The sequence below is a fragment of the Phyllobates terribilis genome, unplaced genomic scaffold, assembly GCF_046119375.1.
Source record: "Phyllobates terribilis strain yellow unplaced genomic scaffold, ASM4611937v1 Scaffold_2__4_contigs__length_985480577, whole genome shotgun sequence".
Lineage (NCBI taxonomy): Eukaryota > Metazoa > Chordata > Amphibia > Anura > Dendrobatidae > Phyllobates > Phyllobates terribilis.
This window is the reverse complement of record NW_027362762.1, coordinates 39,836,841-39,863,660: the sequence shown is the minus strand read 5'-3', so window position 1 is coordinate 39,863,660 and position 26,820 is coordinate 39,836,841. Positions and strand designations below refer to the sequence as shown.

Here is a 26,820-nt window from a genome sequence, read left to right as displayed (position 1 = left end):
CATTATGGAGGGAGAAAAGTGAGAGGAGGGGGAGAAAAGCAATTTTATATGGCTCTGACCTGACATTACAATTGATCATTGTACTAAGCTTGTTGCTGTATTCATGTATTGATGGTGGTTCTGGCAATGTATTCATGTACTGATAGTGGTTCTGGTGATGTATTCATGTATTGATGGTGATTCTGGTGATGGATTCCTGTACTGATATTGGTTCTGGTGATGTATTGCTGTACCGATGTTGGTACTGTTGATATTTTCATGTGCTGATAGTGGTTCTGGAGATGTATTCCTGTACTGATTGTGGTTCTGGTAATGTATTTTTGTAGGGATGGTGGTTGTGGTGATATATTTCTGTACTGATGGTAGTTTTGATGATGTATGCATGTACTGATTGTGGTTCTGGTGATGTATGTCTGTACTAATGGTGATTATGATATTGTATTTCTGTATGGTTGGAGGTTCTGGGGATGTAGCCATGTATTGATAGTGGTTCTGGTTATGTATTTCTGAACTGATGGGAGTTGGGATGCTATATTTTTGTATGGTTGAAGGTTATGGGGATGTATTCATGTACTGATGGTGGTTCTAGTGATGTATTCCTGTGCTGTTATTGTTTCTGATCCTGTACACATGTAGCAATCCCTAACTTGTCAGAAAATGCAATACATGGCTTTGTTAATAAAGAATCGTGCCATCTGACAATTTGTATTTATGTTAGGAGCATTGAAAAGGTTGTCCAGGTTTGTGATGTCACTCTATTTGACTGTGAATCCTCACAGCTTGTGCACTGCACACTGTAAGGATTCTCTGGTGTCGGCAGCAAGAGCAGGAGGTCAAGTGTCTGCATACATGCGGTCACATGCCGACTAGACATGCATTGCCTCACTCAATTGACTTATATTGAGTGAGGCCCAGCACGTCTAGTCGCTGCCAGTACCAGACAATCCTGACAGCAGGCAGTGTGCACTCTGTGACGATTCAGAAGTCACATAGAGTGACAGCAGACTTTCATCACAAACCCGGGCAGCCCTTTTAATTATAAAATGAAGCACTGTAGCATGCCCAATCCCAGCAGCATTTAATGTACTCGCTGTCAGGATTCGGCTCAGCTTGCCAGTTCCAGCTGTCATCGTGTGACCACTCAAATGCAATTTCCATACTTATCTTCACATGTCGAAATACCCCTCTTCCTGCTTCACTCAATGAAGCAGGGGCTATAGTTTTCACTGAATATTGAGAGAATGTAAGTGTGCAAATTGCATATGAGCGGTCACTTGACGACTACTCAAACCACCTAAGCTGTGTATAGGAGGGCCGCCAAACAGATTTTTTGCCCCGAGTGCAGGAAAACCTAGATCCGCCTCTGCTTAAAGAGATTAACAATTTAACAAATTGTTTACCAATTGTGAATTATTTTTATTTTGTTTTTGCACATAATGTTTTCATTCTTTTTGAAATTTTTCTTCAGGTACTGTACATTTTTTAACTAATTACAATTTTTTTACTTCTATGTTGAGCAGATAAATTTCCTTATACATTGACGGATGACTTCATCTCTTATCCCGTAAATGAATGGACTGATATACAGCGGCAAGCAGGTGAACAGAAAGAAGTTGATGACAGCCATGTAGACATATTGTTTATTGAAGAGAGTCTCAGTGAACGTGCTGCTGTAGGAGCACAGGCATAAGAGGAGCTGAAACGCGTGGAGCGACACTGTTTTTGCTGCTTTGGAAGCAGAAGATTTCCTTGACCCGATCTTTCGAGCAACTAACATAACTCGGACGTAGGTGTAAAATATGGTAAGCAACACCAGGCTGAAACTAAGGGAAACAGTGAGGAACCTGATGGTGATTTGAAAGTTGTATATTTGCAGATATTTCCATATACACACTAACTTAAAAGAAAAAAAACTGCTGTCTACAAAATAACATAAAAAAACAAACTCAGTGAGTACAGGAAATGCTCCAATCACCCATATCACTATGATGGCCATATTACAACGCCATACTGTGCATATCTCACCATGTCTCAATGGGAAGCAAACAGCGATGTAGCGTTCCAAGGACATAAGGGCCAAATTGTAAGGAGTAATTAAAGTTGTGGTGGCTGAAAATGCAGTAATGATGCTACAATATTTCACTGGCATAAAGACAAGGTATATAGCCAATATGAGAAGAACGAAGCACAGAGAAAGTTTAATAGAGTCACTAATGAGCATGTGACTGAATAGCAGATATCGGACGTTCTCGCGAATGTGAGTGGTGGTGAAGAACACGGATAATATGGCTATAACAGATAAGAGGTACAAGCAGAAGGATGGAAAGATCACTGTCAGGAATAAAATTCTCATATTTTGACTTGTCAATCCATCATTGGATACTTCAGTCTTGTTGCTGTAGATTGACGTTACGTTTATCATGGTCTTCTTCTCTTTTGGTAGCTTTAAAATTTGTGATTGACCTAAAGAATGCCAACAAAAAGGATAAGAGAAATCATATTATAAAAAAAAACTATAAAATACAATATTAAATCATACGTTTGGAATAGTTTTGGTCCTCTGAGTTTAACAAGAATGGTTTGCATTTTTCCACATTAAACCACACAGGACTATGATTATTATTATTTATTATAGCCCATGTATTCTATGGCGCTTTACATGTGAAAAAGGTGGCATACATAGCAAAAGCAATTACAATAATCTTGAACAAAAACGCGACGGCGACTGGTACAGGAGGAGAGAGGACCCTGTCCACGAGGGCTCCCAATCTACAAGGGATGGGTGAGGATACAGTAGGTGAGGGTAGAGCTGGTTGTGCAGTGGTGTGGTGGAGCGAGGGTTACTACAAGTTGTCGGAAGAGGTAGGTCTTCAGGTTCCTTTTGAAGGTTTCCATGGTAGGCGAGAGTCTGATGTGTTGGGGGTAGAGAGTTCCAGAGTAGGGGGGAAGCATGGGAGAAATCGTGTATGTGATTGTGGGAACAGGAGATAAGAGGGAAGTAGAGAAGGAGATCTTGCGAGGATCGGAAGTTGCATGCAGGTAAGTACCAGGAGACTAGGTCACAGATGTATGGAGTATACAAGTTATGGATGGCTTTGTATGCCATGGTTAGGGTTTTGAACTGGAGCCTCTAGGAAATGGGGAGCCAGTGAAGAGATTGACAGAGAGGAGAGCCCGGGGAATAGCGGGGGGACAGGAGGATTAGTCGGGCAGCAGAGTTTAGGATAGATTGGAGGGGTACGAGAGTGTTACAGGGGAGGTCACAGAGCAGGAGGTTGCAGTAGTCGAGGCTGGAGATGATGAGGGCGTGTTTTTGCAGATTCGTGGTTGAGGAATGTGTGGAGATATTTTTGAGTTGGATTCGGCAGGAAGTGGAAAGGGCTTGGATATGTGGTTTGAAGGAGAGATTAGAGTCCATGGTTACCCCGAGGCAGCGAGCTTGGGGGACTGGGGAGATTGGGCAGCCATTTACTTTGATAGATAGGTCAGATGGGGGGGTTGAGTGAGATGGTGGAAAGATGATGAATTCTGTTTTATTCATGTTAAGTTTTAGAAATCTAGCAGAGAAGGATGAAATAGCGGACAGACATTGTGGGATTCTTGTTAGTAAGGAGGAGATATCAGGTCCAGAGGTGTGTGTCATCAGCATAGAGGTGATACTGAAAGCCGTGAGACTCTATGAGCTGTCCCAGGCCGAAGGTGTTAATGGAGAAGAGCAGGGGCCCTGGGACTGAACCTTGGGGGACACCGACAGATAGGGGGAGAGATGAAAAGGTGCTGTGTGAGTGGGAGATACTGAATGTCCTGTCTATTAGGTATGAGGAGATCCAAGATAGGGCCAAGACTGTGATGCCAAGATTAGAGTCTGTAGTAAGAGGTAATGGTCCACTGTGTCGTAGGCAGATAACAGGTCCAGGAGGAGGAGGAGGACCGAGTACTGCTGCTTGGATTTGGCAGTTAGTAGGTCATTGGTGACTTTAGTCAGTGCAGTTTCAGTAGAAAGGTGCGGTCTGAAGCCAGATTGTAAGCCGTCAAAGAGGGAGCAGGAGGAGAGGTGGGAGGACAGTTCAAAATGGACGTTTGTTCCAATAGTTTTGAGGAATAGGGGAGAAATGATATGGCACGATAACTAGACATAGAGGATTGGTCAATGGAGGGCTTTTTGAGGATGGGTGTGATCGAGACATGTTTGAAGCATGAGGTGAAGACACCAGTTGTTAGTGACAGGTTGAAGAGGAGGGTTAGGGTTGGGATGAAGACTGTGGTAAGATTAAGGATGAGGTGGGATGGGAGTGGGTCAAGTTTACACGTGGTGAGATGTGATTTGGAGAGTAAAGAGGAAAGTTGATCTGTAATGGTGGAGAAACTGGTTTTGAAGGAGGAGGGTTGAGTAAATATGAGGAGGGGCAGTGGGGACTTTAGACAAAAGCTTTTTATGATGATGTCAATCTTCTGTTTGAAGAATGATACAAAATCTTTGGATGAAGAGGGGGGGGACAGAGGAGAGAATTAAAAGTGTTGAATAGCTGTTTTAGGTTGTGAGACAGGGAGGATATGAGAGATGAGAAGTATGTTTGTTTTGCTGCAGTGAGAGTGGACTTGAAAGTAGTAAGGGACTGTTTGAATGCGATGAAGTGCTCATTGGAGTGGGACCTTTTCCATCTCCGCTCAGCAACCCTGGAAGCCCGCCTCAGTTCTTTAGTCAGGTCAAGCAACCAAATTAAGAGCTGAAGCTGTTGTGGGGTTATATAAAGTGACAGCAAAATCTGCATCATGTAAGGAACTAATGTCTGTAAGAGGGAGAAAGTATTCAGAGAGTCAGTGTAGGTCAAGGTGTTTCAAATTTCTGCGCGGTTGTTGTCAGAAAAATGGAGAGGTGAATTAGCAGGGTTGGGTAGGGAACAGAAGCAGGTGAAGATGAGGTCCAGTGTATGGCCATCTTTGTGAGTGGCTGCAGAAGACCATTGAGCAAGGACGAAGGAGGAAGTGAGGGATAGACGCTTAGAGACAGATGAGTGGAAAGTGTCAATGGGTAACTTGAAGTCGCCCATGATGATAGTTGAGATGTCAGCGGAGAGGAAGTGAAGTAGCCAGGTGGTGAAATGGTCAAAGAAGGTGGTGGCTGACCCTGGGGAGCAGTAAATGACAGCCAGCTGGAGGTTGGAGGGGGAGTAGATACGCACACAGTGCACCTGAAAAGAGGGTAGTGTAACGGAGGGCGGCAGTGGGATTTGGGTGAAGGAGCGGCTATCTGACAGGAGAAAACCTACCCCTACACCATGCTTGCCGCTTGGGCGGGGGGGGGGGTGGAATCCACTGTAGGAGAGTGCAGCAAGAAAGATCGAGTCAGAGGGGGTGAGCCAGGTTTCAGTGATGCCGAGGAAGGAAAGTTTGTTAGTAATGAAAAGAGCATGGATGTAGGAAAATTTAGTCAGACGAAGCGAGCGTTCCAGAGAGTTCCTATTTGTGGGACTGGGGAGTCGGGGGCTGGGCGTATGGGTGTAAGGTTAGAATGGTTGCGAGAGTTTGTGAGAGATCGTGGATATGTAACTGTGGGGATGTGGTGAGGAGGACCAGCATTTGGAGAGATATCGCTGGCCGTGAGGTGGAGCAGAGAAAGTGTTAGTAGGTGGGAGCAGTAGAGGGCATGAGGTGGCTGTCTGTATTTGGAGACACAGGATTGAATGTCGAGGAACAGTTCTGAGGAGGAGGTGAGATGGATGGGGAGGATGGAGCGAGAGATGAAGAGTTCATTACTTGGTGTAGGGATTAGGGGGGTTAGTAGAAAGTGGAGGATTACAGGGGAGAGAGTGAAAACAAACAGAAAGATTGTTTACTTTGCCTGAGTTTCCAGTTTCCTTCAGGTCCCTTCAGATGCAGTTCAGGTCTAATTCATTTCAACACACATGTCTGATACACACTTGGTGATACACACTGGCAGTCTACGTCAGCAGACTAACTACTCACAATATATATGCTAACAAATTCATTCAGATGGAGCAGAGGGGACCCATCTTAATCAGATAATTACAAATTGAACCAGATGCAGGGTATAAAACACAAGCAAAATAAAAACAGGCTGGTCATAAAGAAAAGTGGTGAACAGGGGTCATACAAGGTCCGCTTTCAAACATACCAAGTTAGTGGATAGAGGAGGTAAGATTTTTCACACAGTTGGAAAGGTGGGTGATGACATACCTGTAAGAATAGATAAATGGACATGCTGATTAGAGCTGATTAGAGTGTGATGGTTATAGATGTGAAGATGCAGTCTGTATATATAGTATTAAATTCAGGTCTTATTCATTTCAACACACTTGTCTGATACACACTTGGTGATACACGCTGGCCAACTTGGTAATTTCCCAGGGCATCCCAATCTCAATGGACCTTCAGAGGCTGTGTTAATTTGCCATTAACTGCATTAGGACTCCCATGGCGGTAAAGGTGTCCATTCGGTATGTTATGCCCGCCATACACATTAGATGGCTGTCAGCCAAACGATGTTTCAGCCAACCGTTCCGGCAACAGCCATTTCAGCTGACTCTTCCATACACAGGCCAGCAATGGATACATTGGCCTGTGGCTTGGCCCTGTAAGAACAATGCGAATGGCCATCTGAAATTGGACATACATAATTGACATCTCCCCCGACCATTGGTTGGCCATCGCCCCTAATGCACATTAGACTGTCACCTGAACCTGTGTATTTCGGCTAAATTTAATTTGATGTGTATAGGGGTATCAGGGAACAGCCAGGGAATCATGCTGATATCCCACAGCTGTAACCAGTTTGTCACGAACACCACTCTGCTGTCAACAACTGTGAGGACCATCACACAATTGACTGACGATTGATGGACGAAGCAACAGCTACTTTCGCTACTAGGCCGGTTATTGTGTGCTTCCCAGTGAACGTATAGTGTATACACATCCAATATCAACAGATAGGTATATGCAAGTGCATCTCACTAAATTAGAATATCATCAAAAAGTTCTTCAATACAAAAAGTAAAACTCCTATATTATATAGAGTCATTAGAAACAGAGTGATCTATTTCACGTGTTTATTTCTGTTAATGTTGATGATTATGGCTTACAGCCAATGAAAACACAAAAGTCATTATCTCAGTAAATTAGAACACTTTATAACATCAGCTTGAAAAATGATTTTAAAATCCGAAATGTTGTCCTACTGTAATGTCTGTTCAGTAAATGCCTCAATACTTGGTCGGGCTCCTTTTGCATCAATTACTGCATCAATGTGGTGATGAGAGACCCCAGACTAGTGTTGAGCCACCCCCGTAGTGTTCGAGTTCGGTTCGGTATCATCGAACACCCGTGTGTTCGCCGAACTGTTCGTCGAACTGTTCGTCGAACACCTTCGAACACCGTTAAAACCAATGGCAGGCAAACAAAAACACATAGAAACACATAGAAAACACCTTCAAAGGTGTCCAAAAGCTGACAAACTGCTCAGAAGACACAACTAACACATGGAAAAGTGACAAGTACATATAGTCATGCGAAAATAAAAGAGGTGGAGGAGTAAAAGGAGGGGGAGACACAAATATAGGCATGTCATGCCCTTCTAAAATCCAAAAAGTGAGAAGCCGACACGTTCAGTCCGCTTCTGCCCGTGCCACCTCCGTGTCGCCAGGTTTGTGCCAGAGCCGCGGTGAACCCTGACGGCCAGCCCCCCTCTCCCAATACTGGTGCCTGTCCGCTGGTGGGTCGAGCGAGCCCCCCTGTGGTGGAGGCAGCTCTAAGCTTTTTAATTTAAATTGTCTCTCTAATTTGAATGAATACACTTTAAATCCATTTACAAGGATCTATTGGAAGGCAAGTCTCATGCAAGCAGCCGCGTAATTCCAGCTCCAGTAGCGTCCACTAAAGCTGCTGCAGTTAAAAAGCTTTTATAAGGATCGAGCTCGGCTGTCCACCGCAAGGCATCCTACTGCCAGTCCCAGCCCCTATGCCTTGGGGTGCCTCCTGATGCTCTTCACTGAGTATCCCGTGGTCCCGAAGCATTTCCTTTGAAAAAATTAAGTGTCCAAACTACAGGTGGTGTAGCTTGCTTAACAGCCGGGATAATCCGCTGACTAGCAGACACTGCTACTAGGCACAAAGTATTTCCTGGGCTAGATGCAGTTAAAAATTTGTAATTAGATACTCTCGTTGGATGCTGAGAAAGCATTCCATAGAGTCTCCTGGCACGCCATATATGATTCTCTTAAAAAGCTTGGGGTAGGGGTCTAGGGGACCCTTTTATAGCCAAAATCACGGCCCTGTATCACAATACGTCACCTAGGCTGAAGATAAATAGATGGTAGCACCCTGAGGGCTCGGTTGCTACAGAGGTATTGCACCTCACCCAGAGGTGTGATATCTCACTCTCAGGTAAGGATGGAGTGTGGATCAGGACCCGACACCTGCATGCATTACACCACATTGCCGTGGGGCAGGGCGACCAATATGCCTCTGAGATGAGCACGACAGTCCCTGTCCCTGGCTGGAGTGGGGGGAGGGAACACTGAGGAAGGGGAACCCTGTAGTGCAGGAGCAGGGAGGAAGCAGTTCCTGGGTGCATTGAGAAGGGAGTATAAAAGGTGGGCACCATCTTAGTTCAGTGCAGAGAAGTCTGAGCAGAAGTGGCAGGGAGCAGGGGCTCTGCATGAGCTCTGCTCCGGAGTCGGGCCTAGTAACAGAGGCCCAGGCCTGGAAGAGGGAGAAGGAAGGAAGAGGAGCGGAGAAGGCTCCAGGAACGAGGAAGGAAGGGATCCCAGGGGTGCGGACGGGCGAGTCGCCACCGCACGCCCGAATCCACCTGCGTGGAGGGGTCAGGCCAAAGGGGGAGACCGGTCCCCGAAACTAGTGGAGGCAGGAAACGACCCTCAGCTAGAAACCGGAGGCTCTGACATTTTATGTGGCGCAGCCCCTCGCTACACCCGCTAGGAAGGCACCACATAGGGTCAGGGAAACTGGCGCCAAGTTTACCAAGAGGAGGCCCGAGGCAGCCGGACAGAAGGGTTGGTAAGAAAGGCCAGACAAAGGACACACAAAGGGGGTCCTGTGAAGCGCTCCAAAGTTATCTGGGAGTTGTCTGAGCCCCTCACCTGGTGAGCACAGTACGACGTGGGCAGCCGTTACCTGCAGACGTGGTCTGGATAATAAGAGCTGTGAGTAAAGGCCCTGGACTGCATCACTGACTCCGTGTCATTACTGCTGCTGCCCTGCACCATCACCCCCATCCTCCGCATACACTGCCCTGAGGCTATACTCCTCCCGTGGGGAGTTATGTTACGCTCTGCTGCACCCACAACACCAGCCTCAGCGGTCTGCCCTGTAGCGGCGGTTCACTCTGACCGCAATCCACGTGTGGCGTAGTCGGACATTTAAACATCAAAACCACATAAATAGTTCCACCACTGGTTTGACCACCCTGAGCCACGGAACCGGGTCGCCGCCACGAAGACTACAACCACCAGCATCCACCAAAAAGGGTCCGGCTCCGGGTGTCCCAAGGCCCAGGGGGTGCATCAGAACATTTTCATCACCTTTCACAATCACCAATGGGACAAGGCAGGGATGTCCTCTGTCCCCTCTCTTATACATCCTAGTGACAGAGCACCTGCTCTCATCAATTCGCCATAACCCCAATATTAGGTGGATTGAGGTGGGAGGCACCGAGTACAAGTGCTCTCTATTTGCTGATGATGTCCTAGTATATATCACTCAATCACATATATCCATCCATGCTGTTATTGCTGAAATAGATCACTTTGTTACATGGTTAAATTTTAAAATCAATGCAGCGAAGTCTGAGGCCCTCGATGTCTCCCTCCCCAAATCCATATAGGATTCCATCCAGTCCAACTTTCCCTTTGCCTGGCCCTCACAGGGTATCAAATACTTAGGAATTCCTATTCATAGAGACCTCTCCCATCTATGTTATCTTAATTTTGGGCCCTTTATTGAACAACTCCATACAGACCACGGTTGGCAAGTTAGAACTGTAAGATTCACTACGTGAACCACTGGTGTTTTGTGGAAAAGCACATGTACACTGTGTTCCAAATTATTATGCAAAAAGTGTTTAGGAGTGATAAGGGAAGAATTTGTTTGTTTGTCAGTTAAACTCATTGATGGTGATGTGTGTCAGGGCTCTCTATATCACTGTAAGCAATTGCAGACACCTGTGCTAATTAGTTTGGCAGGTGTGTCCAATGAAAGGCAAGACTACTTAAGAAGGCTGTCTCACATTATTAAGCAGCCTACATTTTCTGCCAAAATGGGAAAGAAAAAGGATGTGTCGGCTGCTGAGAAGCAACAAATTGTGGAGTGTTTAGGTCAAGGCATGACTACAATCAACATTGTGCGATGATCAGGATGAAGTGTCTTGGCAATCAAGAAGTATGTAGCTGATTCACAGTACACACGTGTGCGTGCTGATAAGGGCAAATTGAGGACTCTTTCCTACAGGCAATTACGTCAGGTTTAAAGAGCAGCGGCAAAAAAGCCTTGTCATAGCAGCAGACAAGTTTTTGAAGCTGCTGGTGCCTCCAACGTCCCCCTAACAACAAGATGCAGGGTCCTTCAGAGGTTTGCAGCTGTGCATACGCCATCCTGTCGACCTCCTCTATCCACTTCACACAAGCAGAAATGGCTCCAGTGGGCTAAACATTACATGAAGACTGATTTCAAAACTGTTTTGTTCACGGATGAGTGCCGTGCAGCGCTCTATGGTCCAGATGGATGAAGTGGAGGATGGCTGGTTGATGGACACCCCACGCAAACACGGCTACAGCGCCAACAAGGAGGAGGTGGAGTAATGTTTTGGGCTGGAATCATGGGGAGAGAGATTGTCGGCCCCTTTAGGATCCCTGAAGGCGCTAAAGATGAACTCCATAATGTATGTGGATTTTCTCAAACAGCACTTCCTGCCATGGTTCAAGAAGAAGAACCGTGTATTTCACAGCAAGATCATTTTTTTGCATGATAATGCACCATCTCATGCTGCACATAAAACATCTGCATCTCTGGCTGATATGGGCATAAAAGGGGACAAACTTATGGTGTGACCCCCATGCTCCCCTGACCTCTACCCCATTCAGAACCTCTGGAGCATCATCAAAAGGAGTGTCTATGATGGCGGGAGGCAGTTCACATCTAAGCAACACCTCTGGGAGGGTATTCTGTCCTCATGCAAAACAATTGAAGCAGAAACCATCCAAAACCTGACAAATTCAATGGACGAGAGAGTTCAGAAGCTCCTTTCGAACAAGGGGTCCTATGTGAAAATGTAACATCACCTAGAATAAAGTTTTGAGTTGAAAACTGTTTGATTTCAGTTTCTAATAACCTGCTAATGCTTATAATTTCAAAAATGACCATTTTTTTGGTCTTTATTAAAATGAAAAGGTTGATCGAAAAGTTTGGGGGATCTAAGAGTGTGGCAACCCAGTAGTCATGATTACTTCGAATTCTGACAATATGAGGGTCATGTTGCAGGTAGTGCAGCAAGAAGGCACTTATGTGTCTTGCGCATCTCGGAGCCCCAAAATTATTTTCCGGGCTAGATGCAGCTAAAAATTATTATTAATTTTAAATCTGGTGGAGCTTAGTATAGATGGCCTAATAGGATCAGTGCTGCACACTGCTACAAAGCCCAAAGTATTTTCCAGCCAAGATACAGATAAACATGATTAGTAATTTTAAATCTGGTGGAGCTTATTATAGATGGCCTAATAGAATCAGTGCTGCACACTGCTACAAAGCCCAAATTATTTTCCAGCCAAGATACAGATAAACATGATTAGTAATTTGAAAGCTTAAAACGGTTGGTAGGGTGATTTTAACCAATCATCAAGCTTTTACTCTCCCCAGGATGACACAGGGGTAGAAAAGTCGTTTCGGATCCATGATTTGTTCATCTTTATGAACGTGAGTCTGTCTACATTATCAGTGGAGAGCCGCGTGCGCTTATCTGTCAGCACACCACCAGCAGCGCTGAACACACGTTCAGACAGAACGCTGGCTGCGGGGCATGACAAGATCTCCAAGGCGTAAGTGGCTAGCTCCGGCCATTTATCCAGATTGGAAGCCCAAAAAGAGCAAGGGTCCAGTGACACAGTCATGGCTTCAATGTTTACTTGGAGATACTCCTGTACCATCGTCTCTAGGCGTTGACTATGTGTCAGACTTCTTGTCTCCTGTGGCCTTGCAAAGGATGGGCTAAAAAAGTGGTGAAATGATTCCGCAAAATTGATGTTACCAGCAGATACTGTGGTTCTGTTACGGTTTGAGTGCTGAACACTTGACGGTCCCACGGTTGGCAAGTTGGAACTGTGAGATTCACTACGTGCACCACTGGTGTTTTGTGGAAAAGCACATGTAAGATTCTGCAACAGTCTCTGCTGATACTCCTGCATGCGTGCATCCCTTTCTATGGCAGGAATAATTTCGGCAAATTTACTTTTGTACCGGGGATCTAACAGTGTGGCAACCCAGTAGTCAGGATTATTTCTAATTCTCACAATTCGAGGGTCATGTTGCAGGTAGTGCAGCAAGAAGGCACTCATGTGTGTTGCGCATCCAGGAGCACCAAGTCCCTGTTGTGTTGGTGGCGAGGTAACAATCATGCTTCCTTCCTCTGTCCTCTCCCCCCAACCTCGCACAACAGAAATGTGATCAAGGTCTCCCTCATCTGATGAGTCTTCCATCAGTTCGTCCTCCACTTCTTCCTGGGCTCCTGCACCTTCCTCACTAGTTTGGCTGCTACCATGCGCCCTGGTAAAACCATCTCCCCCACCCTCACGTGCCTGCCGCCTTGGTGCTGCCGACCGTCTGGACCTTGCAGATGTTAGCCCTTCCGCATACAACTCCTCCTCCTCTACTTCCTCCACCTCCTCTTGTGCCACCACCTGACTCCGAATTCTGTTTAACATGTGCTCCAGCATGTAAATCACCGGAACAGTCATGCTGATAATGGCATCGTCAGCACTAAACATCTTCGTCGCCATTTCAAAACTGTGCAGAAGGGTGCATAGGTCCCTGATCTGAGACCACTCCTCCAGCGTGATTTGCCCCACCTCTGGATCTCGTTGGCCCAGGCTATACGTCAGAACGTATTGCACCAGGGCTTGTCGGTGCTGCCACAGTCGCTGCAACATGTGCAGAGTTGAATTCCACCGGGTAGGCACATCGCATTTTAGCCGGTGAAGTGGCAGGCCCAACGACTTCTGTAGAGATGTAAGTCGCTGAGCTGCGGGATGCGAACGGCGAAAGTGAGCACACAGCGACCGTGCCCTCTGCAGAAGGCCATCTAGTCTCGGATAGTGGGCTAAAAATTGCTGGACAACCAGGTTCAACACGTGAGCCATACAAGGCACGTGTGTGACATTGCCCCGGCGAAGGGCCGCACCCAGGTTTGCAGCATTGTCGCACACGGCCTTCCCTGGTTTCAGGTCCAGTGGAGACAACCATTCATGAAATTGGTTCTCCAGAGCTGACCACAACTCCTCAGCTGTGTGACTCACATTTCCCAGACATTTCAATGTAAAAACCGCCTGATGACGTTGAGCCCTACTGCCAGCATAGTAAGGATGTGTGCAGGATTCCTTCTGCGCAGTTAGAAAGCTTGTGGCATGACCAGACAGGCTTTGGGTGCAGGTGGAAGACCGAGAGGAGGTTGAGGAGGCAGAAGCAGTGGAGGAACTTTGACATAAAGAGGATTGACGCACAACTCGTGGGGACGGCAAGACTTGGACAGCAGCCCCTTGTCCTGCTGTCACCATAGTTACCCAGTGCCCAGTCAGCGACATGTAACGCCCCTGTCCATGCCTACTCGTCCAAGTGTCTGTGGTGAAATGCACCCTGTCACACACAGAGTTTCTCAAAGAAGCGGTGATGTTGTGTGCGACATGCTGGTGGAGCGCAGGCACACCTTTCTTTGAGAAGTAGTGCCGACTGGGCATCTGGTACTGGGGCACTGCGACGGACATAAGGTCTCGAAAATCCTCTGTGTCCACCAGGCGGAAAGGCAGCATTTCTGTAGCCAAGAGCTTGCAGATGGTGAAATTCAACCTCTTAGCTTTCTCATGGCTAGGAGGAAATGGTCTTTTACTTGTCCACATCTGAGGGACCGAGGGCTGGCTATTGTGCTTAGACAGGGTTGATAAGGGTATCCCCGGCAAACTGCCGGTCTGTGAGGAAGATGCAGGGGGACATGTTAGGTTGCCTTGATCCAAAGGTGGTGCTATCGATGTCGGACAGCGCTCAACACCAGCTGGTGTTACCACCTCCAAAGAAAATGATGACCTGCCAATCACGCTGGCTGTTGCGGGTAAAGAGGTGGCAGGTCTGTGCCCCAAAACAGGTGTGACTGCTGTCCCCCCAGTCACAGAGGATGAAGAGGCCGCGGATGCACAAGATATGGCAGACGGTGGTTGGCCCGGCCGGGTAGGCCGCATTGTAGCACACTGAGCTTCCCACTGCAACTTATGCTTCATGTCCATGTGCCGGTTCATGCATGAAGTACTCAAACTATGTATTTTTTGGCCTCTACTTAGCTTTTGCTGACAAATGTTACAGATAACACGAGTTGGGTCATCTTTATCGATCTGAAAAAATGCCCAGGCTATGCAAGGCTTAGCACCCATGCGACCTGAAGAGCCACCACGACTTGTGGTGAGAGGCAGAGTTGTGTTTGAGGATGCAGTTGTTGACGTGCTTCCAGTACTACGTCTCTGTCCAGGAAGGCGCAACCTGACCTCGTCGTCACTAGCATCTTCCTCCACCTCCTCTGCTGACCTCATCTCTTGGCTGACTGTGGGTTGACAGTAAGTGGGATCTCCAACCTCATCATCATCACCCTGTGCGTTATCACACCCGTCGTCCTCAGAGCCAACCTGTTCCTGCCCTGACAAAAAACTAAAGTTGTCGCTCCAATCAGGTATTTGAGTCTCATCATCGTCTTCCTCATTGTCTCCACCAACAGGAGTTACAGTTTGGGAATGAGGGTCTACATTATGGTCAGAACCTTCTGCGTCTGGTCCTGGATCCGACTCATAAAGATTCTGGGCATCAGTGCAGATCATTTCCTCGTCTGGATTCACAGAAGCGCTGGAGTCGACCTCTGATTCCCAGGCTATAGTATGAGTAAACAGCTCTGCAGACTCAACCATCTGTTCTACCTCATACTCAGACAGGCAGCTGGAGATTTGGGAGCTGTGAGGAAGCAAGTGCGATTGGGGTGACACCTTTGAGGACTGGAGTATTTGTGATGTTGAAGTTGATGTGGAGGAGAGCCCACTTAAAGGAGCACTTGATATCCGTTGAAGCACCTGCTGTTTTTGTGCCTCATCTAGAATTTGTAGCGATTGGCGTGGCCGTAAGAAAGGGATCTTATCACATTGTCCGCTAAAAGAAGTAGACATTTTAGTTTGGCTGGAAGATGGTCTATCTTCTGCAGATGTTACTGTTGCTTTAACACCTACCCCACGGACACAACCTTTTTTCCCCTTCCCAACACGACATTTCCCCTTTCCACCAGCAGCAGGCCTTTTTCCACTCATTTTGGTGGTTAACTAATTCACAACTCTGGAGTTGTTTGCACAAAAAAACAATGGATGGGAACCGAGCAGAGCTGAGTGGCCAAACTGTGGTATTAGGCCAAAACTATTGGCTGGGTTAGATGCAGAAAAAAATTATATTCAATTTGCAACCTGATGGAGGTCAGTATAGATGGACTAATAGAACAAGTCCCACACACAGCTAGAAGCCCAAATATTTTTTCAGAGGTAGATGCAGAAAAAAAATATATTCAGTTTGCAACCTGATGGAGGTCAGTATAGGTGGACTAATAGAACAAGTCCCACACACTGCTAGAAGGCCAAATATTTTTTCAGAGCTAGATGCAGAAAAAAATTATATTCAATTTGCAACCTGATGGAGGTCAGTATAGATGGACTAATAGAACAAGTCCCACACACAGCTAGAAGCCCAAATATTTTTTCAGAGGTAGATGCAGAAAAAAATTATATTCAGTTTGCAACCTGATGGAGGTCAGTATAGATGGACTAATAGAACAAGTCCCACACACAGCTAGAAGCCCAATATTTTTTCAGAGGTAGATGCAGAAAAAAAATTATTTTTAATTTGCAACCTGATGGAGGTCAGTATAGATGGACTAATAGAGAAAGTCCCACACACTGCTAGAAGGCCAAATATTTTTTCAGAGCTAGATGCAGAAAAAAATTATATTCAGTTTGCAACCTGATGGAGGTCAGTATAGATGGACTAATAGAACAAGTCCCACACACAGCTAGAAGCCCAAATATTTTTTCAGAGGTAGATGCAGATAAAAATTATTTTTAACTTGCAACCTGATGGAGGTCAGTATAGATGGACTAATAGAGAAAGTCCCACACACTGCTAGAAGGCCAAATATTTTTTCAGAGCTAGATGCAGAAAAAAATTATTTTTAATTTGCAACCTGATGGAGGTCAGTATAGATGGACTAATAGAGAAAGTCCCACACAGTGCTAGAAGGCCAAATATTTTTTCAGAGCAAGATGCAGAAAAAAATTATATTCAGTTTGCAACCTGATGGAGGTCAGTATAGATGGACTAATAGAACAAGTCCCACACACAGCTAGAAGCCCAAATATTTTTTCAGAGGTAGATGCAGATAAAAATTATTTTTAATTTGCAACCTGATGGAGGTCAGTATAGATGGACTAATAGAGAAAGTCCCACACACTGCTAGAAGGCCAAATATTTTTTCAGAGCTAGATGCAGAAAAAAATTATTTTTAATTTGCAACCTGATGGAGGTCAGTATAGATGGACTAATAGAGAAAGTCCCACACACTGCTAGAAGGCCAAATATTTTTTCAGAGCAAGATGCAGAAAAAAATTATATTCAGTTTGCAACCTGATGGAGGTCAGTATAGATGGACTAATAGAACAAGTCCCACACACAGCTAGAAGCCCAAATATTTTTTCAGAGGTAGATGCAGATAAAAATTATTTTTAATTTGCAACCTGATGGAGGTCAGTATAGATGGACTAATAGAGAAAGTCCCACACACTGCTAGAAGGCCAAATATTTTTTCAGAGCTAGATGCAGATAAAAATTATTTTTAATTTGCAACCTGATGGAGGTCAGTATAGATGGACTAATAGAGAAAGTCCCACACACTACTAGAAGGCCAAATATTTTTTCAGAGCTAGATGCAGAAAAAATTTATATTCAGTTTGCAACCTGATGGAGGTCAGTATAGATGGACTAATAGAACAAGTCCCACACACAGCTAGAAGCCCAAATATTTTTTCAGAGGTAGATGCAGAAAAAAATTATATTCAATTTGCAACCTGATGGAGGTCTGTATAGATGGACTAATAGAACAAGTCCCACACACAGCTAGAAGCCCAATATTTTTTCAGAGGTAGATGCAGAAAAAAAATATATTCAGTTTTCAACCTGATGGAGGTCTGTATAGATGGATTAATAGAACAAGTCCCACACACATCTAGAAGCCCAATATTTTTTCAGAGGTAGATGCAGAAAAAAAATATATTCAGTTTGCAACCTGATGGAGGTCAGTATAGATGGACTAATAGAGAAAGTCCCACACACTGCTAGAAGGCCAAATATTTTTTCAGAGCTAGATGCAGAAAAAAATTATATTCAGTTTGCAACCTGATGGAGGTCAGTATAGATGGACTAATAGAACAAGTCCCACACACAGCTAGAAGCCCAAATATTTTTTCAGAGGTAGATGCAGATAAAAATTATTTTTAATTTGCAACCTGATGGAGGTCAGTATAGATGGACTAATAGAACAAGTCCCACACACTGCTAGAAGGCCAAATATTTTTTCAGATCTAGATGCAGATAAAAATTATTTTTAATTTGCAACCTGATGGAGGTCAGTATAGATGGACTAATAGAGAAATTCCCACACACTGCTAGAAGGCCAAATATTTTTTCAGATCTAGATGCAGATAAAAATTATTTTTAATTTGCAACCTGATGGAGGTCAGTATAGATGGACTAATAGAGAAAGTCCCACACACTGCTAGAAGGCCAAATATTTTTTCAGATCTAGATGCAGATAAAAATTATTTTTAATTTGCAGCCTGATGGAGGTCAGTATAGATGGACTAATAGAACAAGTCCCACACACAGCTAGAAGGCCAAATATTTTTTCAGAGCTAGATGCAGAAAAAAATTATATTCAGTTTGCAACCTGATGGAGGTCAGTATAGATGGACTAATAGAACAATTCCCACACACTGCTAGAAGCCCAAATATTTTTTCAGAGCTAGATGCAGAAAAAAATTATATTCAATTTGCAACCTGATGGAGGTCAGTATAGATGGACTAATAGAATGATGCTATGCCCAAAAGATTTTACTTCACTAGGTGCAATAAAAAAATTGGTATTCTATACACAGGTGGTATATCTTGCAACACAGATAGGCTACTCCACTGACTAACACACTCTGCAATAGGCCAAAAAGGATTAGCTTTGCTAGATTCAGCCAAATGCTGTGAAAAAAACTTGCACAGCACTGGCACAGACCTGCCTGGCAAAAACTGATAGGAACTGATGTAACCTAGTCCTGAAAAGGACTGCAATTACAATTAGTCTTTACTCCCACAATCTATCTATTTAAGAGCACAGACCTGCCTGATAAAAGTCGTAGGAAATGCTGTAACCTAGTCCTTAAAAGGACTGCAATCACAACTATTCCCTACTCCCAATCTGTAGATTTGTGCGAAAATTGGCTTGAAATTAACAAGGTATAGCGCACACAGCAACAGCGGTGCCATCTAACACGCAGCTGCAGCAGTGAGAAAATGGTGGCGACGGGGAAAATGGCTTGGTCTTATAGGGCAAGGACATGTGACATACACTGCCAATGACACATGCCCTTGCTTGTGTGAAAAACAGCACTTCGCTCCGTGTGTGCGCTGCTGATAGGCTGACAGACTGCACCTCCCCACTGTAAATGCGGGAAAGAGAAAAAAAAATGGAGATCTTCATTATTCCTGCAGAGATCCATCCCCTGCCCCTCCCCCACCCCGCTGTACACTCAAACTGCGTATTAACATTAATTTTCATCATTACTGAGAAAAAATCCAGTTATGATTTTGGTGCACGAACAGTTATCGAACATAACCTCAAACAGCCAAATTTTTCTCAAATCGTTCGTGTTCGCCGAACGGCTCGAACACCGCCCAAAGCAGCTCGAATTTGAGATTGGCGAACAGTTCGAGTAGAACAACGCTCATCTCTACCCCAGACTCAACAATGCAGATGAGCTGAAGGCTGCTATCAAAGCCACCTGGGCTTCCATAACACCTCAGCAGGGCCACAGGCTGATCCCTCCATGCCACATTGCCGCATTGATGCAGTAATTGATCCACAAGGAGCCCGACCAAGTATTGAGGCATTTACTGATCAGACATTTCAGATTTTAAAAACATTTTTCAAGCTGTTGTTATAAAGTATTCTAATTTACTGAGATAATGACGTTTGTGTTTCCATTGGCTGTAAGCCATAATCATCAACATTAACAGAAATAAACACGTGAAATAGATCCCTCTGTGTGTAATGACTCTATATAATAGATCCCTCTGTGTGTAATGACTCTATATAATAGATCGCTCTGTGTGTAATGACTCTATATAATAGATGCCTCTGTGTGTAACGACTCTATATAATAGATCCCTCTGTGTGTAATGACTCTATATAATAGATCCCTCTGTGTGTAATGACTCTATATAATAGATCGCTCTGTGTGTAATGACTCTATATAATAGATCCCTCTGTGTGTAATGACTCTATATAATAGATCCCTCTGTGTGTAATGACTCTATATAATAGATCCCTCTGTGCGTAATGACTCTATATAATAGATCCCTCTGTGTGTAATGACTCTATATAATAGATCCCTCTGTGTGTAATGACTCTATATAATAGATCCCTCTGTGTGTAATGACTCTATATAATAGATCCCTCTGTGTGTAATGACTCTATATAATAGATCCCTCTGTCTGTAATGACTCTATATAATAGATCCCTCTGTGTGTAATGACTCTATATAATAGATCCCTCTGTGTGTAATGACTTTATAGAGTAGATCCCTCTGTGTGTAGTGACTCTATATAATAGATCCCTCTGTGTGTAATGACTCTATATAATAGATCCCTCTGTGTGTAATGACTCTATATAATATATCCCTCTGTGTGTAATGACTCTATATAATAGATCCCTCTGTGTGTAATGACTCTATATAATAGATCCCTCTGTGTGTAATGACTCTATATAATAGATCCCTCTGTGTGTAATGACTATATAATAGATCCCTCTGTGTGTAGTGACTCTATATAATAGATCCCTCTGTGTGAAATGACTCTATATAATATAGGAGTGTCACTTTTTGTATTGAAGAACTGAAATAAATTAACTTTTTGATGATATTCTAATGTAGTGAGATGCACCTGTATAATGTTATCCATCTGGCTGATATTAATTCTGGGCTGATCGGCAGATTGTACTACAATGCCGAAAATATGACTCCCATTACTGTAGGACCTATGCCTGTTACAAAAAAACAATATTCATAACTAGTAAGTTGTAACCAGTGCCAGGGCATCTGATATCATTGCCCTGTGTTGCTTTTGAAGACAGAAAGAGTTATCCCCACAGGGGAGAAAAGTCTCACCTCCCAGCATCTTGTAAAGACTTTATGTCTGCCCACCATCAGATAACCCACTTCAATTACCTGTCCACAGCGGGGAGTCATAGAACAAAAAAGGGTCACAGCTTTTTTTTTCTAAATACAATGAGTGTCAGCTCTTTTTTACATTTCAATTTATAATGAAGCTGTTCTTCAATCCTCAATGTGGATGACACGTCCACTGTCAAGAGATGGTCTTATTTTGCCATTACATTTACAAGCGGACTTAAGCCCACCAAGAAATTAATCATCAACCTTTTACTACTGAAAAAACACAGTTATTCTGAAAAGCTTTTGAAAAAAGTCAAATTTTTTAAATTTTTTTAATAACTTTCCTTGTTCAGAGAGTAGCACTTTTTCTGGGTAAGAATTCGGTCCATTTTTCCAACCCCTAAAATCACCTTAAAGGGTCAATAGACCGTGATAGTCTATGAAAGGATAGGCCATCAATGTCTGATCGGTCAGGGTCCAACACCCGGCACCTCTGCCAATCAGCTGTTCTCGGAGGCGGTGGCCACTGGCTGGAAATACTCATTTGCGGAGCTGCTCTGTCTCTTGATAGTGGCCATGGCTGGGTACTGCACATCTGCCTCCTATTAAAATAAGAAGACGGAGCAGCTCTGCAATGGAGCATTTCCGGCAGGGAGCCAACGCAGCCAATACCAAGAACAGCTGATCGGCGGGGGTGCTGGTGTCAGACCTCGACCGTTCAGACATTGATGACCTATTCTAAGGATAGGTGATCAATGTAGTGGACAACCTCTTTATTTTCTATACATATGAATGGTGATTTATTTGAAGATGGTGATGGACACTATATGAAGACGTTGATGGACTCTTATTAACCATATCTAGTTTAGGCACAGAAAAATTCTGCCATACACTGAATCCTGACCTTTAACACTATTTATTTTACTCGCTTATATAGCTCCATTAATGTTCACAGTCTTTGGAGTGTGGGAGGAAACCGCATGAAATCCACGCAAGCACGGGGAGAACATACGAACTCCTTGTAAATGTTGTCCTTTGGGGATTTGGACAATCAACAATTATAACCACTGAGCCACCATGCTGCCTTATCTGATGCTTCGCTCTACTTTGAACCTTGCCGTGTTGCCGTGTTACGTTCAGACTGTTGTTTCTTGGTCAATGTAAAGGTTCCTAATGAGCCTGATGGAAATGGTTTGGCAAACCCATAACCTTCATGGTGTTACAAAGTTTCTGGTGATTAACACAGTTGAAGGTTTTGCTGTAGTTGATGAAGCAAAAATAGATCCCCTTGTTGTATTCTTTGGCCTTTTCCATTATCCATGTAATGTTATCAATTGCATCTCTTGTACCTCTTCCTTTTCTGAATCCTGCTTGTTCCTTTGGCAGCTCTTCGTCAAAGTAAGGCTGTAGCTGTCTTTGTAGGATCTTTAGTAGTATTTTGTTGGCATTAGGTATAATCGAAATAGTCTGATAGTTTCCACAGTTGGTAGCATCTCCCTTCTTTGGAATAGGAATAAACATGGATCTTGTCCTGTCCTCGGGCCATTTACCAGTTGTCCATAACTGTTGACACAGGCGTGTGATGACATCAACTGCTGCTTCAGAAGACTTTATTAGCTCTATTGGAATATTGTCACATCCCGGGGCTTTGTTTTTTGACAGAAGCTTTATCGCAGCAACAACTTCGTCTTTCAAGATGTTCGGTTCGATATCATTTCCAGTCTCGGTGTCTTCCCGTATCACTGAGTCGTTCTTGTAGTCGTGCTATGTGTATTCTTTTCATCTTTCCTTGATCGGCCCTGGTCAGTTAGTTCGTTACCATTGGCGTCTTTCAACATTCCCACTCTTGGTTGAAACTTTCGTAATATCTCTTTGATTTTTTGGTATGCCTTCCTGGTCTTGCCATTCAAATGTTCATTTTCTATCTCTGTACATATATTTTGGTGATAAAGTTCTTTGTCTGCTTGAATGGCTCTCTTTAGTCTTTTAATGGAAACAAGGGAGAAGGGAAAAAGGAGTTAGCTCTCCAAGTAATTAATTCCTGTACCGTGGAAGGAGCAACGCAGGGATACGCCCAGGTCATGGCTGCAGACAGCAGTAAGCGAAAAAGAAAGTCTCCAGCGATGGATCTTCAGTTTATTAGGAGAAAATTAAAAATTTCATATAGCAAACAGACCAATTCACATTGGATCTACAAAAATCAACACGTCAAGGCATATAGCCTTAGTCATGGTATTTGAGTCCTGCTCTGTCCATTTTGGCTTTGACAATGTCCAGTTTGCCTTTGTTTTATGGTTCATACATTCCAAGTTCTGAACTTTATGATTTCTCTGCAACTTTTGATATTTCCTTTTGACCAGGCGATATCAGCACCAAGATGTCCTTGCGGCTTTGACCTGGCCCGTCATGAGCATTGCTCAAACTCAGATCAACCATCGGCTCTTCCCCAGTAGTTTGTTGAGTGACTTCCAACCTAGGGGTGCATCTTCCAACAACATCCTGCTGCTGATGCTGGCACTGGACAGTATGCTTAGTTTGGTACCTCAGTTAAAACCTACCTGCCTGGGTGTCCCTGATGGCAAAATACATTGCCAACAGCATGGCTTTCAACATTACTGATCCACATAAATACACACAACAAATACACAATACAGACATAAAAAAACACAAAGATATATAAAATACACAATACAAGTAACAAGTACACAATACCTGAACTTGGAACCTCTCTGTCTGTCCCTGAACCTGAAACCTCTCTGTTGGTACCTGAACCTGAACCCATCCTGTCTGTTACTGAACCTGAATACCTGAACCAGAACTCATCAAGTCTGAAGCAGCACCTAGACCTGTTACCCATCTTGTTAAGCGTTACAGAACCCATCAAGCATGAACCAGCACCAGTGTCCATCCTGTCAAGTGCCAGAGGAAGCAAAACAACCCCGAAACATCTTTGAACCTCCACCATATTTGACTGTAGGAACAGTGTTCGTCTATTTGTAGGCCTCAGTCCGTTTTCGGTAAACAGTAGAATGAAGTGCTTTACCAAAAAGCTCTATCTTGGTATTATCTGTCCACAAGACACTTTCCCAGAAGAATTTGGGCTTATTCACATACAGTACAGACCAAAAGTTTGGACACATCTTCTCATTCAAAGATTTTTCTGTATATTCATGACTATGAAAATTGTACATTCACACTGAAGGCATCAAAACTGTGAATTAACACATGTGGAATTATATACTTAACAAAAAAGTGTGAAACAACTGAAAATATGTCTTATATTCTAGGTTCTTCAAAGTAGCCACCTTTTGCTTTGATGACTGCTTTGCACACTCTTGGCATTCTCTTGATGAGCTTCAAGAGGTAGTCACCAGAAATTTTCTTCCAACAATCTTGAAGGAGTTCCCAGAGATGCTTAGCACTTGGTAGCCCTTTTGCCTTCACTCTGCAGTCCAGCTCACTCCAAACCATCTCAATTGCGTTCAGGTCTGGTGACAGTGGAGGCCCGTTATCTGTATCTGTGACTTCTAGTCTGTTCCGCCACCCTGGGGGCTGTATACCCAGGCCCGTTATCTGTATCTGTGACTTCTAGTCTGTTTCCGCCACCCTGGGGGCTGTATACCCAGGCCCGTTGTCTGTATCTGTGACTTCTAATTTGTTTACGCCACCATGGGGGCTGAGTTCCCAGACTCGCTCCTGTATCTTGTTCCGGGTTCAGTTCCTGTCTGAACTGTGTCCTAGCCCGTTACCTGTTTGTCTCTATGTCCGTACCTGCCCTTTTCCTGCAGTGTCTGAAGTTGAACCTGTACCTAACTCCAACTCGTTGTCTCTGTACTTCTGTTTGTGAGGTTTGTGTCCACTCGCTACTTCATTGTAAGTACCTTGTGTGTATCTGGTTCTGCTTGTCCCTTTTCCCTGCCTCCGTATCTACCTCCTGTGTTCTAACTATCTTCCTGTATTTTCCAGTCTGTTCCATGTGAACAGAGCCCTGTCCTGTCTGCCTGCACCTTCTGCTCTGTTCTGTCCATCGCATCTGCGGTTTTGCTCTGCTCTGCTTGTTCACCGCACCTGCGGTTTAGCTCTGCTCTGCTTTTTCACCGCACCTGCGGTTTCGCTCTGCTCTGCTTGTCCACCGCACCTGCGGTTTTGCTCTGCTCTACTTGTCCACCACACCTGCGGTTTCGCTCTGCTCTGTTTGTTCACCGCACCTGCGGTTTCGCTCTGCTCTGCTTCTCCACTACACCTGCAGTTTCGCTCTGCTTGTCCACCGCACTTGCGGTTTCGCTCTGCTCTGCTTGTCTTCCATGCCTGTGGTTCTGCACTGCTAGTCCATCGCACCCGCGGCTCTGTTACTGTATCCCAGTCTGTACTGGTCCCTATACAGCCTGCGTTCCTACCTGCCTGTATCTGCCAGTCTGCATACCAGCTGTGCCTGCCAGTACCCACCTATCTGCATACCAGTCGTGCCTGCCAGTACCCACCCGTCTGCATACCAGCCGTGCCTGCCCGTTCCTGCATTCCCCAGTGTGGGTCAACAGCTGTGACCAGGGTCTGACCTGGAGTAGCACCTGGTCCCTCTGCTCGGTTCCTCCCTGGTTCACGGAGTCGACTGAGCTGCCGTGCGACCTAGGTCGGACCAAGTTGATGCTTAGTTACGCCCCTCCAGGCACTCCTCGGTTCATGGTCCAGTGGGATCACTAACCACGCTCACGCCAGTCAGTCCGGGTATGTGTGTAACACACCCTTAGCCTGCAGGACAGATTGAATTTCTTTGGACCTTGATTGGGGCTGCTATCCACCATCTGGACTCTCCTGTGTTACAACCTTTCATCAATTTTTCTCTGCCGTCCACGTCCAGGGAGATTAGCTACAGTGCCATGGGTTGTAAACTTCTTGAATATGTTGCGCACCGTGGACAAAGGAACATCAAGATCTCTGGAGATGGACTTGTAACCAGATTGTTGATATTTTTCACAATTTTGGTTCTTAAGTCTTCAGGTGAGCAGTATATGAGCAGCATATGTGAGGATCAGATGCATGGTGAGAAGTATATGTGTGAGAGATGCATGGTGAGAAGTATATATAAAAAAATGCATAAAGTTAAACAAAATTCAACTGGCATGAAACAAATTACAAAAAAATCATCTGTATTAAACTGCATCGCAACAGTAAAGGAAAGCACAACATGGTAATAGCACTCAAAGGTCGCTTTCTGAGGAAATGCAGAAAATGTAAAATTATTATAGAAAATGTTCGTTTTCTTACATTGTATGAATCGTTAATGAAAAATCAGATTATAAAATGTGACATTTCAGGAAATAAAAAAGGCACAGGTACAGTATAAGTGCAAATATCAGAGCTTGCCCTTCCAAAATAAGTTTCTGGTTGGTGTTTAAATTTCACCGATTATTTAAATTTCTAAAATAATTTTAGGCTGCTTAAAATTTCTGAAAAACAGAATTGCAATTAGAATTGTGTTAAAAATGAAATAAAAGAAAACTTACTTAGATATTCAAAGCCTCTTCCAACCGGAGATTAGTCACATCTTGATAAAACTTCCCATGTCTTCATGGAGATGCACAGAGGACGACATTTATAGGATTCTTGCTCCCAGCAGAGATCTCAGTCTGAGGTCAGGTCGGGGCTGGAGTTCTTGATTTGCATCATCTCTCTGCACAAGAGGTTTGGATGACTTCATGCCCCAAATACAAGTGTCCCACATGATTAACAAGAATATCCTTTATGAATTTAGGTCATGAAGTGTAAGTAACTAATAGTTATGCAACTCCAAAGTGAGGTTTACATAAAATATTGTATTGCTAATTTATGCATTATTTTTATGCTTTAATGATTGATTAATTTTTACATTTTTTTGCTCAAATTCACAGCATATATTTTAATATTTTTTTGTGCATTTAGTATTTTGCTACTTATTAACCCCTCAATGACTGCCGATACACCTTTTTCATTTGTCGTCAACTGGTCTCACTCTGTCATAATAATAATAATAATAATTTTTTATTTTTATAGCGCTAACATATTCCGCAGCGCTTTACAATTTACCAGCAGCACTAGA

The 26,820-nt window shown here is 44.1% G+C and overlaps 1 protein-coding gene across 1 annotated transcript; it reads right to left on the bottom strand.

Moving 5' to 3' along the window:
• Positions 1 to 1,507: 1,507 nt before the first annotated feature.
• On the bottom strand, positions 1,508 to 26,376 carry LOC141244089 (odorant receptor 131-2-like). Its single transcript, XM_073668981.1, has 3 exons — positions 26,249 to 26,376; positions 6,137 to 6,198; positions 1,508 to 2,463 (listed from the first exon to the last, which is right to left on the bottom strand). Exon 3 carries the CDS (start codon positions 2,420 to 2,422, stop codon positions 1,508 to 1,510), a length of 915 nt encoding a protein of 304 aa, XP_073525082.1. The 5' UTR covers positions 2,423 to 2,463; positions 6,137 to 6,198; positions 26,249 to 26,376.
• Positions 26,377 to 26,820: the final 444 nt, after the last annotated feature.

What these genes read in the sequence shown, in the direction of transcription:
- LOC141244089 (XM_073668981.1), bottom strand. Translation starts at nt 2,422, where the DNA reads ATGATAAACGTAACGTCAATCTACAGCAACAAGACTGAAGTATCCAAT.